Genomic DNA, 13,766 nt, shown 5'->3' with positions numbered 1-13,766 from the left:
GCCAGCGCGGGGCAGAAACAGTCTCGGGAACGTGGCCATGGGAGTGGCTTTTTTTTTTTGTCCCTCTCCCAAGTGCTGCTGTATTCCATGGATGTGCCATGAACTCAAGACTCCCGTTTCTGGTTACTGTCCATCTGTTAGTTTTAACTGGTCTCGATTTCTGTCTGCTCTCATTAACCACTTTTGGCTGGTGCAGGCCTTTAAATAACGCTAAAGCTGACAACGGCACTTGGCCGGGAAAGCGACGTGAAAATTCAATACGGTGGAAAAGGGGTGCAGGTTAATCTAGCGTGACCTGATGTTTGAGGTGGCGCGTTGGCCTCCAGATTCACAGAAGCGTTCCTTTGTGTTGAATTGTTTCTTTTCGTCTCTTCTTTAGGTGCAGATCCAGAACAAGAAAGTTGACCTTTCCAAAGTGTCCTCGAAGTGCGGCTCTAAAGCAAACATCAAACATAAGCCAGGTAGAAAGTTTCCCATCTCCTCGTGATTTCTCTGCAGGAGGAGATATTGCATGCCATTTAAATACAGTGCTGGATTGCAACTGAAATAGTTTAAGGGGTTTGTTGCTTTCGGGGAGTATTTCTAGAAGTACCGTCTAGCTGCTTAGCAATTCCTGGTGGTTTCATCAGTGGAGAGGGGCATTAGGAGATGTGGGGTTTCATCTTGCCTGTGAAGATAATCTACTGCTTTGACTCAGTTCTTTTTTTTCTGTTCCCCATTTGCAAAAAAGTGGATACTTGCCATGACCGTTCCAGGAGTCTGGAAGCTTCCTCCATGCTTACAGAGGGCTTTGGGGCTCTCTGAGCATGTGCTATGGAAGGATAAAGTAACTTCCTCCAGTTCTTCAAAGCAGATGCAAGAGTCTCTTTACCCTTCAGTTCAGTAGCAGTCCCTGTCCCAGATAAAGCACTTTTGGCTCTTTAACGACATATTATGGGATGAGTGTGCAGGATTTATTTGCTGTCCGCTGAGAACACGGCAATTCACTGTGAATTCCTGCGACTCTTGCGTTTCCTAACCAAGCAATGACCAGCGCGCCGCTCAGCTGGCGCACGGGCAGGTCTCGAGTTCGAGGTGCTGTGGCTGTAGGCGGGTTGGTTGTACCGTACCTTTGTAGCGTCCTGAAGTATGGTCAGGTCACTGACTTCTGCTGCTTCATCTGTATCTGAGGACAGTTGTCTGCACAGGAAAACTCCTGGCAGTCAAACATCTGTGCACGAGGGACGAAGTTCACTTGACCAAAGCTGCAGACAAATAGTACAAGCTTGTCTTCGTCTGCTCCTGGGGGTTTCCTGCACCCTTTCTGCCAGCCTGCTAGGCTGAAAGCAGTTCAACCTTCTACACCGAGCACCGCGGTCCGATGCCTCAAAACATGCTCCCGCTTTGAGAACGTGGTGCCGCAGACATGACCTCTGTTTAATCAATGCTCTCTCGTAACAATAACTGCTCTTGTCCAGGGCTGATTAAAGCAGAATAATGCATCCAGAATTATCTGTTAGCAGCCGTTTTAACTGATTTTGTTAGTCCGAATCAGTTGGCTTCCGTCACTGGCCACGCCGAGCTTCCAGAGTGCTGAGGACTGAGTATTTAGTGATGTCACTGGGAAGCAAGGTTGTGCTTAGCAATACTTAAATCGTTTTTTTGAGAAACATACTGGAATATGGACTGCACGTACAGTCTGACTTATTAATGGGAGCTGCAGTATTCTAAATCTAAGAAAATCTTGCTAGAAATCTACAGTTGTTTTTCTGACCTTCATGTTCTCCTGAACCTGAAGTCTCCATCCAGTTCCCACCCTTGGCTTCTCCCTGCCTGCACGGCTGCCTGCACGGCTGCCTGCTGAGGAGTTCCAGCAGGGGCAGTGGGACTGGCTGGCAGGGAGGGAGCAGACAGTCAGGGTGTCATTTCCGGACGAAATCCCGGTCCAGGCAGTCATACAACTGCCGGGGATGGAGTAGGAGCGGGAATGGGTAACGAGCGAAGGCAGGCGGTTAACGAAACGGAGCAGAACATGTCCCGGCACCGATGACCCCGCAGATGGGCTGAGCCGGCGGAGACCTCGCAGGGGATGCAGGTAGATGGGCAGCTGGTGTGAGCCCTCAGGAACGCGGCAGCGGGGCTCGGGTGGGACGGCGTCCCCGGCACGTCTCGGGAGGCAGAGGGGGTATCGTCCAGCCTGTCCCCCAAGGCTCCTCCATGGGGGTGGGAAGGGGAGTGATCTCAGGCGGACCGTTCCGGAGGCGTTAGTAAATGCCTACACCATCTTGTTCTAGGGGGAGGAGACGTCAAAATTGAGAACCAGAAGCTGAACTTCAAGGAGAAGGCCCAAGCCAAAGTGGGCTCTCTGGACAACGTGGGACACTTGCCAGCAGGAGGAACCGTGAAGGTGGGTGCAGCCAGCTCTGGCACATCAGGGTAGGGTTTAAATTTGGTTGTTCTCCTTGTCCTGCTGTTGATGTAGTGCGGCTTTTCCACCCCCGGCCTTTTCTAGCCATCTGCTTATTTCTGTGGCCGCTGTTGTGAACCCCGGGAGTAAGTGTGAGCTGCAAAGGGGAGAGCTGCGGACCACCGCGGCGGCCCGCCTGAAGGGGCTCCCTGCTCGGCGCCGCTCAGGGGGCTCGAACTGCCCATCTGCATCCTCCCTCTAAGAAGAGCGCGGGGAGCGCTCGGAAGGCTGTGAGCCCACTGGAGAAGCTGCCTGTGGCCCTTCCCCCCCCTTTTTTTTTTGACCCCCAGTAAAACTGGTGAGGTCCAGGTGCTCGGTGCTGGGAGGTAGCTCCCTGCAGCTCTCGGGAGCACTTTCCAGCCCACGACCTGTACCGCAGCCCAGCCCGAAGGATAAGAAAGGATTGCTGCGCTCTCATCGCTGTGATTCAGCGCTTCTCTCCTTGAGAACACAAACTGCCCCAGCCTCAGCTTTGCAAACTGCAGGTCACGATGCCACATCCGTGCTGAGGGGAGGGAAGGTACCCCCGCTCGAGGGGCCGACTGATGGGGGTGTGGGCTTGACCCATCACGCCACGTAACGATTAGAGCAGCGCTGGGGATTATGTTTAGGGATTCGCTAGTGCTGGGGCTTTTATGTGAAAGCCCGCTGCTTCTGAATTGGCTGGTAGCTCTGGAAGCGGAGAAAACAATCCTGTGCTCCGGCATCAAAACCGTTAAAATATGACTTAGTCTTTGCCCCCAGCAGGACAGACAGATGGAGGAGAAACCCCTTCTAAGCACAGAATTCCCTTGGTTGTCCCAGCGTGGTTTTGTTTGAGCACTTTTGTGATGTGGAAGGGTTTAGAGTTCAGCTGGGTTGAGCTATTGTGTTAAATGTCGTGTGAATTTGAAAGAAATAATCCCTGCCCTAAAGAGCAGATCATGCAGCAGAATTCACAAGTATATTTAGTATGTGCTTAATCATACCCACTGAAACAAGGCAAGAGGAGACTGCCAGAATATTTGCTGGGGACACATCAGGACTCCCTTATCTCCAGTCCTTTATGTAAACTTCAGCCTGGCAAATCGGGGCTCAGTGAAAAGCTGGAAGGAACTAGAGAAGCCGCTGGTGTGCTGGTGGGGATCGGGAACTTTCTGTAACGGTGCCTGGCTGTTCCAGTTTACTGGAGTGTCTAGTCTGTACACCGCTGCTATTTGCTGGTAACTAGGGTTTTCACTGAAGTTCTAAAATCCTACCTGTTCAGAATTAGTCTGATTTTATTAGTATTTTTCCCCCATCTCCATGGCCGCAAAGAGTCTCTATCGAAGTATTTTTGGGGGGGGCTCTAATACTTACCCTTGCAATACAGAGACCAAATGATTTCCCGGTTGCATCCCACCGCCCCAGCCAGCGCTGTCGTCGGAGCAGGGGCGGGTGGCACGTAGGGGCTGGCACCCGCATGCAGGAGGGCTGGGCTGGCTCGGCTACCCCTGCGGCTCTCACGGAGGCGTGTGGGGATCATTTTGTTCCTGCAAAACCACCTAGATATCAGCGTTGCCATCAGTTCGTGGGTGAGAACTTGGGCCCCAGAAGAAGGCCGGGTGGTTTTGCGGCTTGTTGAGTAAGCAGGTCCAGAGCCAGTCCATGGCTGTCTCACGTTGCTGCCTGGGCTGCAGCGAGGGGGCCTGGCTTAGTGCTGAGAAGAGCGCAGCAGCCTTGTTCCCTGTGGATAAGAGTTTGTGGGCAAGGGCATGGGGTCGGAGCAGAGCTGCTTTGGACTGGAGGGTGCCATACCTCTCCCTGTACTCCTCCTCCCCGCTGAACGTGGCAGCAAGGGGGATGCCCTGGCTGGACGGGTTCCTCCTTCCCGGAGCTGGGCTGGTCCAGCGTGGCATCTTCTCTGCTTGCCATGTCCTGCAGTGTTGGTGGTGTCTGAACATCGTTCCAAGCAACTCTGCGTTACTCTCAGCAGGCTCCCACCAATGTATTAGTCTCTTCTCTAACGGCAGTAGGACTTGGCTCTTCTCCAAGGCCAGTAGAATTTGGTGACTCCAGGTGGGATGACCGGCTATGGTAGGACAGCAGAGCAGGACGGGGTCTTCTCTAAAGAGTGCACTCCTGTAGTCCAGCATCAAGTGAAGATGAGGTCATTCGTGCGAACTTGACCTTTCTGTTTTGGGATCCACTGTGTATTGTTTGGGTCTGGTATATAAGTGCGTCCCCAAATGGAGGCTGCTTCACTGCAACGTACCCAAAGCACCTGCTTGCTTTTGACCCCGTAGTGCTCTGCTTTGGTCCTGTCAATGTGCCTTGGTGACGGAGGACAACCAGGGCATTCCAGGCATGTGTTTTGGGGAGCTGAGCTCTGGACCCCAGGGTCAGGCCCGTGCTCGGATGAGCTGGCAGGGAGCAGCGCGGGACCGGAGCGCTGGGAAAAGCTGGAAAGCTGGTCAGGACGCTTCCCGAGGAGCGGAGGGGCTGCTTCCCGCTTCCAAACACCCCTCATCCCTGCGTGTATCTCAGCAGCTGGGGAGGGCGGAGGGGGCTCAGGGAACCCGCACTTCACCCCCCTGCCCCGCATCTTCATCTTCTGTTGACTCGTCCCTATCGTCCTCCCCACCCCGTTGTCTCCTTGTAGGCTGAGGGGAGCGCGGAGCCAGGGCAGCTCCCGCCAGCCCCTCAGAACGGAGAGGTGACAGCGGCCCAGGCAGGCAGCGAGATGCGGGAGAACGGCGTAGGGCCGGCAGTGCCCGCTGCCCTGAGCAGCGGGGACCAAAGGGAAATTCAGAGCTTCGAGACTCAGATACAAGAAACAAGTAAGTGCCTGCGCCTTCTCTCTACGCACTCTGCGGGCTGGGGTGGGGAGAGCACGGCAGCAGGGCAGAGCAGCCGCCCCCGGGTCACACCGCTGTAATCTGAACGTTGAACTGTTTGTATCGATGTCTGTAGGGTTGTTTTGCCTTTTTTTAATTCAGAAAATTGCCTTTTATTTTCCAGGCATCTAATGATGACATTATGGTATCGTCTTCCATTCCCCTCCTGTCCCCTCTCTCCTCCTCTTTCCTGCTCCTGCCCTTCCCCTTCTCACCTGCCCTTGTGTCGCTGCAGATTGAATCTCACAAGCTGACGTTCCGTGAGAAGGCCAAGGCTCGAACAGACCACGGAGCGGAAATCGTCGTCTCCAAACCCCCCAACCTTTCCAGCAGCACTTCCCCCTGGCGTAGCACATCCGTCAGCGAGAGCCTGGGCTCAGTCGCCTCCTTGTCACCGCTGCAACAGCCAGCTCCCCTTGCAGCGCTTTCTCAGCAAGGCTTGTGACCCCTCCCAGCCCCGTCTCCCACCTGCTCCCCAGACTAACGCAGCTTGGCTCTCTTAACCCGGCGTCTGGCTTTAGATGGGAAGGGGACAGCGTTTAGCAGGGCTAGCGTCCCGTTCGGCCGCGCTGACTCCTTGAAGCATCCTGGAGGCTCGCCCCTGCCTGAGCGTGCCGGGCTCTGGTGGTCCCTTTTTGGCTGGAAGGGGCTTCCTTCCCTCTCCGCGCCTCGTCCCTTTTGCTTTTAAGGGGAAACTAGAGTGAGCGTTGGCGTCGTGTTTTGGGGACGGGCATCTAGTGACTTCCAGGCTGTGTCTCGCTGTCCCGAGCGGCGGGGAGATGCACACCCAGCCTGGCGGCGGGTGGCTGGGTCGGAGTGCGCCTGCGCTGCCGGTGGCTGAAGCCAGGCCAGAGTTAATAGGGATAAGCTGTGATCTTTCTTTCTTTCTTTTAAAAAAAAAAACCACCACCAACTTTTTCCTCCTTGCTGCTTCAGTTTCTGCTGACCCTGTTTGATGATGATATATATTATACACACACGTTAGGCTGTTTTAACTGTTGACTTTAACCTTTTAATTCTTTGTGACGATGCGTTGATGATTTATCGTGTTACAAACCCATGCTAAGTTTCCTTTTCTCTTTCCTTCTTTCCCTAACCGTAGGAGAGTAGAGACATTAACCGCTGCTGCAGTGCTGGCTTCTTATTGACATATCCAGCAATTGTAACTTTTTTTGTTGTTGGGTTTGTTTTGTTTTGTTTTGTTTTTTAATATTTTAAAACGATGGAGCAAATTCATGGGATTAAGCCATGTCTGAAATGAAAGGCGCAAGAACGTGTTAAAGGAAAACGTGCTGTAACAGATCAGATGAAGCCTGTGTTGACTGCAACACGACGTGTTGAATCGATGCTCGTAAAACCTCCCGTAGGGCCAAGCCGCCAGCCCTGGGAGATGCCTAGGACCTTCTGCGCATTAGCAAGGCAAAGACGGTTTATTTATTAACTTGCGCAGCCAAAGCCCTGGGATTTATCTTTGTCTGGTCAGGGCCTGAGGTCTGGAGGAAAGGCAGGAGGCTGCTTTCGCGGCGGAGTTGCAGGTGAACGCAGGCCGTGAGTTCCGAGGCAAAAGCAGGTCCGTGGTGTGCGTGTGCGGTGTTTTAGCAGAGGCTGATGTATGGGCAACCGTATCGTCAGGCTGAGCGGGGCGGGTGGGAGGCGGGGGGAGAAGCGAAGAGGCCGCCTCTCCTGCGGGGCGTGGGGCAGGGGCAGCAGGACGTCTGCGGAGGGCTGGGGGGGAGGCAGAGCCCTTGGCCGGGCAGGGGAGGCAGGTTTCTAATGCCAGGGAGTTGCAGCTCTGACTAGGAAGGAGATTTACCTACTCTTTGAGGTGTGAGCTCCTCGTTTCATGTTGCGAATGACACTAAAGAAATTAAATGTAAATAAATCTAAAGAGAAAAAAAAAAAGTGTTCTTGGGTCGTCAAACTAATTTAAAGCAAAAAAAGCAAAAAAAAAAAAAGCGGAATAACAAAACACTGGGATCAAAGTGAACTGAACCAGGCCTGTGCTAAGGGGGGGCTGTTCGAGGAGGGGACAGAGGGAAGCCTGCAGCTTCTCGTGCTTGTGGGAATATTTCTTTGGGAAGCCGACAATGACACGATAACCCGGAATCTGTATTTACACACAAAGATTCTTATTGCACTTGTATTTTTTATATTAAAGTTTGCATGATTTCTAATAAAATGGCATTAAAATGTACTAGTTTGCATCAAAGTCGTCTGCTAGTTTCATAAGTGCTTTTTTCCTCCGAATACAAATTTAAATAAGCAATGCAGATTTGCACTTGAGAGGGGCGGTTATATATACCCCAGAAACCTCCCAGTGCTTCCCTTCCTCTTCCTCCTCCTCCTCCTCCTCCTCCTCCTCCTCCTCCTCCTCCTCCTCCTCCTCCTCCTCCTCCTCCTCCTCCTCCTCCTCCTCCTCCTCCTCCTCCTCTCCCTCCCCTCCCTCTCCCCCCCACCCCCCGCCCCATCCCTCTAACCCCAAACCCGGGGCCGAGGCCGCTCTGCGGAGAGAAAAGCTGGAGCTGGGGCCGGGGCTGGAGCCGCCCTCCCGCCCCGTGCGGGGCGGGCGGCTGCCGCCGCCGCCTCCAGCTCCGGCCGGGGCCGCAGGCCCGGGCGGCAGCGCGGTTTCTCCGGGGCGCGGAGCCGCGCCGCCGCGCTTCGCACCCTCCGGCCGGGGCCGCGGCCGGCGAGGGCGCTGCCTCCGCCCGCCCGCTCACCTGCATGCCGCCCGCCGGTATATATCACTGCCCCTTCGCCGATGCTTCCTTCTGTCTGCTAAATTCTAAACAGCGGCTTGATCTGGTCAGTCTTGGGCTGTTCCTCCAGCACCTGAAGTGAGGGGGCGGCTGGAGGAGAGGGCTGAGAGGGGCGCAGGCTGGTCCCCTCGGCAGGAGAGGGCGGGGGCCGCGCCCCCAGGCAGCGATGTGGGTCTGCTCCGGGCGAGGGCAGGCAGGCGCCGGCGGGAGCCCGGCCTCGCCGCCCGCGGGAGGCAGACGCTGGCCGGCAGCCGGCTGGAGCCGAGCGCCGGGCTCACCGGCCGCGGGCCCGCGGCGGGGCCGGCGAAGCGCGGTGGCGGTCGCGGTTGGCCCGGGAGGAGGCGGAAGGTGAAATGTCGCGTTCTCTCGCTGCCGTGGCCGGGCGGAGCGAGGCGGCGGCGCCCGGTCTTAGTTCGGGCGCTGCTGGGGGAAGGCGAGCGGCAGCGTCGCGCTTTTTGTCTTCTGAGCTCGCAAAAAAGGAAACAGGCCAGCAAAGCCCTAACGCCCCGCGCAGGGACCGCAACGCCACGTCCCCCGCATCGCTCCCCTGGGGCTGCCTGGCCGCCCGGCAGCCCTGGGTAAGGCCGCCGGCTCCGCGCGCCGCTGCGGCGGCCGCCGGGCCCGTCTGAGCGCGCACGAACCCTCCCAGACTCTCGCCCGGCTCAGCTGCGCGCTCGCCGCCCGACCTGTGCTTCTGTGCCACTTTCTGTAACACTTGTTGTGCCTGCGTGTAGCTGACAAACTAAATCCAGATACGCTAGCTTGGTGTGGTTTTTCTAGGACAGCTTCAGGTTTAATGTGGACTTTTTTTTTTTTTTTTTTTTTTAATGTTATTTTAAGGAAATGGCTGTAGGCATTGCTAGCCTGGGAAGAGATCCGTGTGTGGTGAAAATGACTTTAGTTTCCTATCTGGAGAGGTGAGAGTGAGCTGGTTAGTGCCGAGACCTTAAAGGAAGGCTGCAGAGAAGCTGCTGGCCGACAGAGCAGGGGAAGGAGCTGTGTTCGCTGTTGGCTTGATCTAGGGCTAGAGGTAGCAAATTCTCTCGGGGGGAAGAGGGGAAAAATAAAAGAAATAGTTGTGGTCTGACTTAGATGTGACTTGAATGTACGCATTCCTGTGCTGAGATGCCTCGGGTGGGCCCTGCGCTTGGTCAGACGCTGCTCGCGGGGGCGAGGGGAGCGCTGGGGCGGCCGGAGCAGCCTGGGGGCTTTGGCGAGCTGGGGGAAGCCCGGCGCCGGCGCGCTGGGTCCCTGCTGGATGGGGCGCGGAGGCGGCGTGGGCAGCGCGCCAGCCCCGGGTGCGCCTCGCGCACGGTGCTCGGCAGAGACCGTTCGGAAGCTGGCGGTCAGGTTGAGCGTCGGCTCGTGGAGGCGTCGAGCTGCTGAAGCAGTGGGAAGAGGGCGCGGCCGCGGCGGGATGCGGCGCAGCGGGCAGGGCCGGGTGCGAGCGCCTTTCCGGCAGGCGCCGGGGTCCCTCCCCGGCTGCCAGCACCTGCGCTCTGGCCCGCAGGAGGCTGCCTCGCGGCTCGGCCGCCGTCCTCTCTGCGGCGGCCCGGTGCCTCCCTGCACACCAGTGGCATATACAGTTACTTTGGGGCTTTTTATACTGTTAAACAAGGTACGTTCAAGGAACCAAGTGTGTGGGCTTGAGGCCGCAGGAGCAGGAGGCCGGGAGCCGCGGCGGCTTTGCCGCTGCCCCCAGCGCACGCCTCCCCTTGGCTCGGAGTCCTGACCGCAAACTGAATGTAGTTTTCTATGCTGACCCTCACTGTTGTCCCCCGCGTAGTGTCGGTGTGTGAGTGCGGCTCTAGGACCCTCGTGTGTTTGTGTCGTTTAGGCAGAATTTCTTGTTTTCTTGGAACGTGGCAAGAGCTTAATGTCGGTGACATCTTTGGGGTGACAGGGGCTCCTGTGTCCCCTCGGCGCGTGGAAGGAGGGAACGGCCGAGCCCCTCCTGAGCCGGTCACGGCTGTTCCACGCTGTCCCTGCAAAAGGCCAAGCTGTCAGGAGGCCAAGACCCTCCAGGCCTGGGGGAAGTGTCGTCCGAAAGCCCCCCGGCCCAGGGCAGCCTGCAGGTGGGGTGGAAAACCGCTGCGGGAGGCAGCAGTGGAAAGCGTGCTCCGTCTCTCCTTCCTCTCACCACCTCAAATCCCGCTAGAGTAAGCGTTTGCCTTGCAAATCTCCCTCACACGAGTCTCGCTGGCCACCAGCTGGTGTCTAGAGTAAGAGATCAGACACGAGACTCCCACCTCGCCCCTGCTGTGATCGTCCCACCCCAGTGTTCAGCACTGCCTGCAGCTTCAGTTACCCCATAACGACATAGGTACAACGAGTAGGGACATAGTGGGGGAAATGACCGCGTGGAGGGGGGTGGACCGAGAGGACGGTGTGGCTGGAGGTGAGGGCTCGGGGTCCCGGGTTCTTGGCTCCCGCTGCAGTCTTGGGAAGTCACTTACTTAACCTCTCTGCCTCAGTTTCCCCATCTGCAAGGTGGGGACGATACTACTTACCTCACCGGGTTGTTGTGAGGCGTGAGCAGTGTGTAAAGTGTTTTCTAAATGTGACGTATTGTCATGATTATTGTTCTTATTTTGTGTCATAGAGTTACTCTGCGGCGGTGGGCGCGCGTCACCTGCGGCTCTACCTGCGCCGGAGGGAGCTGAGGGGAGGGAGGCGAGGGCTGGGGCCGGGCGGGAGGTGAGTGCGTGGGTGCAAGGCCTGAGACAAGAGCTCTGTGGGCGGGGGGGGGCTGGGGCAGAGCCCCTCCTGCCTTGGGGTGAATTCATACCGGTTTGCTTCTGCCTTTCTGTCTCGCCCTCCTGCGAGGGGCTGTAAGACTTGTCGTCTCCTTAGCAACATTTCCTGACTTGATGTTGTGATTCTTACTATTGTAAAGGGTTTGAAATAAAGCTTCTAGATGTTCCTCCTCAGCTTGGGCGTGAGTTTGTGGGGGGAGCGGGAAGATGGGGCAGGGGGTTGGTGGCACAGTCAGGGGACACCTGATGTCCTGCTGGTGGCAGAGGAAGGCATAAAGAGGGGGGTGAAGCAATTTGTCTCTGACACCTTCATAGAATCACAGAATGCTTTAGGTTGGAAAAGACCTTTAAGGTCCTCGAGTCCCACCATCACCCCAGCACTGCCCAGCCCACCACTGACCATGTCCCTCAGCACCGTGCCTACATGGCTTTTAAATCCCCCCAGGGCTGGGACTCGACCCCTTCCCCGGGCAGCCCGTGCCAGGGCTTGACAACCCTTTGGGTGAAGACATTTCCCCCAACACCCAATCTAAACCTCCCCCGGCGCAACTTGAGGCCGTTTCCTCTCGTCCTGTCGCTGGTTACTTGGGAGAAGAGACCAACCCCCACCTCACCACAACCCCCTTTCAGGCAGTTGCAGAGAGCGATGAGGGCTCCCCTCAGCCTCCTCTTCTCCAGACTGAACACCCCCAGTTCCCTCAGCCGCTCCCCATCAGACTTGTGCTCCAGACCCCTCCCCAGCTCCATCGCCCTTCTCTGGACACGCTCCAGCACCTCAACGTCCTCCTTGTAGTGAGGGGCCCAACTCTGAACACAGGATTCGAGGTGCGGCCTCACCGGGGCTGAGTGGGTGGACTGTTGGGTGGATGAGGAATTGGTTGGATGGTCACACCCAGAGGGTAGTGGACAACAGCTCAATGTCCAGGTGGAGATCGGTGACGAGTGGTGTCCCTCAGGGGTCCGTACTGGGACCAGTACTCTTTAATTCGGCAATGACATAGTGGGATCGAGGGCACCCTCAGCAAGTTTGCAGATGACCCCAAGATGAGTGGTGCGGTTGACACACCTGAGGGACAGGATGCCATCCAGAGGGACCTGGACAAGCTCAAGGCATTGGCTCGTGTGAACCTCATGAGGTTCACCAAAACCAAGTGCAGGGTCCTGCCCCTGGGTTGGGGCAACCCCCAGTATCAGCCCAGGCTGGGGGATGAAGGGATGGAGAGCAGCCCCATGGAAAAGGACTTGGGGGTACTGGTGGGTGAAAAGCTGGACAGGAGCCAGCACTGTGCACTCGCAGCCCAGAAGACACCCGTGTCCTGGGCTGCCCCCAAAGCAGTGTGGCCAGCAGGGCGAGGGAGGGGGTTCTGCCCCTCTGCCCCGCTCTGGGGAGACCCCCCTGCAGTGCTGCATCCAGCTCTGGAGCCCTCGGCACAGGAGAGACATGGACCTGCTGGAGCGGGGCCAGAGGAGGCCCCAGCAACGCTCTGAGGGCTGGAACAGCTCTGCTGGGAGGACAGGCTGGGAGAGCTGGGGGGGTTCAGCCTGGAGCAGAGAAGGCTCCGGGGAGACCTTCCTGCAGCTGCCAGGGCTGAGAGGGGCTGATAAAGATGGGACAGATCTTTCAGCAGGGCCTGTAGCGACAGGACAAGGGGTGATGGTTTTAAACTACAAGAGGTGAGATTCAGACTAGACATAAGGAAGGAACGTTTCACACTGAGGGTGCCGAAACCCTGGCCCAGGTTGCCCAGAGAGGTGGTGGATGCCCCATCCCTGGGAACACCCCAGGTCAGGCTGGACGGGGCTCTGAGCAACCTGCTCTGGTTGGGGATGTCCCTGCTCATGGCAGGGGTTGGACTAGATGGGCCTTACAGGTCCCTTCCCACCCAAACCCTCCTGTGATTCTATGAGTACAGGGGCACAATCACTGCCCTAGTCCTGCTGGCCACACTACTTCTGATACAAGCCAGGATGCTGTTGCCACCTGGGCTCATATTCAGCAGGCTGTCAACCAACACCTCCCCGTCTTTTTCCACCACTTTTTCAACCACTTTCATCCCACCTGGCTCCTCTTCAGGTCTGTGACCTAAGGAGGCCACTGAGGTGCCCCCACCCACTCTCAAAAAAATAAATTAAAAAAGGTTTTTTCCTACCTTGGCACAGGGGGCTGTGCTCTGGGGCTTAGTGCAGCGGGTGGACATGGCCTCAGGTCCCTAACAGCCATCACCTTGCCAGTGTTTTGACCCAAGGCCCCACAGGCTGCCCACAGCATCCCTGTGCCAAGCAGCAGCAGCCAGCTCCTCTCCCGCTGCGCCGGCCCCGCTGCGGCTCGCCACGGCCGCCCTGCGTCCACATCTGTGACCCCGCGCCCCTTCAGCTCACACCTCACCCACAGAGGCATCAGACAGCAGGTAGCCACGGTGCGGGGTCCCTTCCGCAGAACTACCAGCGCTGTGCCTGCGCCCCATCTGCCAGCGGCGTAGCCCACTGCCGCTGCCCCCCCCGAAGAGCACGGACACACGCAGGGGCGGAAAGCGGCGCTGGGGGAGCCCAGCCATGACAGGCCCAGGAAGAGGAGCAAGTAAACAACAAGCTTCAGACTTTACTCAGCTGTTGGGGAAAAAATAAATAGAAAAAAAAATGAAGAGGACAGAGGCAGTTACTACTCTATCCCTTTTTATTGTCTTTAATCTATGTTGTAAAAAGATCCAGTATCACATAACAGCCACTGAAGTATCCCAATATCACACTAGTTCTGAACCATTTAGACAATAGCTTAGTCTTTTTTTTTTTTTCCTTTTTTTTTTTTTAAACCTGCTGGAAGGGAAAACCATACTGCCCATTATACAGGCCAAAAGAAACAAACACTGGTCAAATAAGAGTGACAATCTCAAGCAAGTGAAATGAAGATGAAAAGTTTTGAGTGAACACAGGCCGCAGGACTCCGAGGGCCCTG

The 13,766-nt window shown here is 56.7% G+C and overlaps 1 protein-coding gene across 1 annotated transcript in view; it reads left to right on the top strand.

Annotated features, from left to right (window-relative positions):
• Positions 1 to 5,541, top strand: part of MAP4 (microtubule associated protein 4) — a gene marked incomplete at its 3' end in the record, with an annotated part of 113,465 nt that extends 107,924 nt beyond the window's left edge. Inside the window, exons 18-21 of the mRNA XM_081996535.1 lie at positions 380 to 461; positions 2,274 to 2,386; positions 5,067 to 5,244; positions 5,537 to 5,541. Of these exons, the coding sequence (XP_081852661.1) occupies positions 380 to 461; positions 2,274 to 2,386; positions 5,067 to 5,244; positions 5,537 to 5,541 (378 nt within the window). The remainder of the gene's footprint in view (positions 1 to 379; positions 462 to 2,273; positions 2,387 to 5,066; positions 5,245 to 5,536) is intronic.
• Between the last annotated feature and the right edge of the window lie 8,225 nt (positions 5,542 to 13,766).

Source organism: Phaethon aethereus, assembly GCF_964289735.1.
Source record: "Phaethon aethereus genome assembly, chromosome: 2".
NCBI lineage: Eukaryota > Metazoa > Chordata > Aves > Phaethontiformes > Phaethontidae > Phaethon > Phaethon aethereus.
The sequence above is the reverse complement of the archived record's forward strand: the minus strand, read 5'-3'. Positions and strand labels throughout refer to the sequence as shown.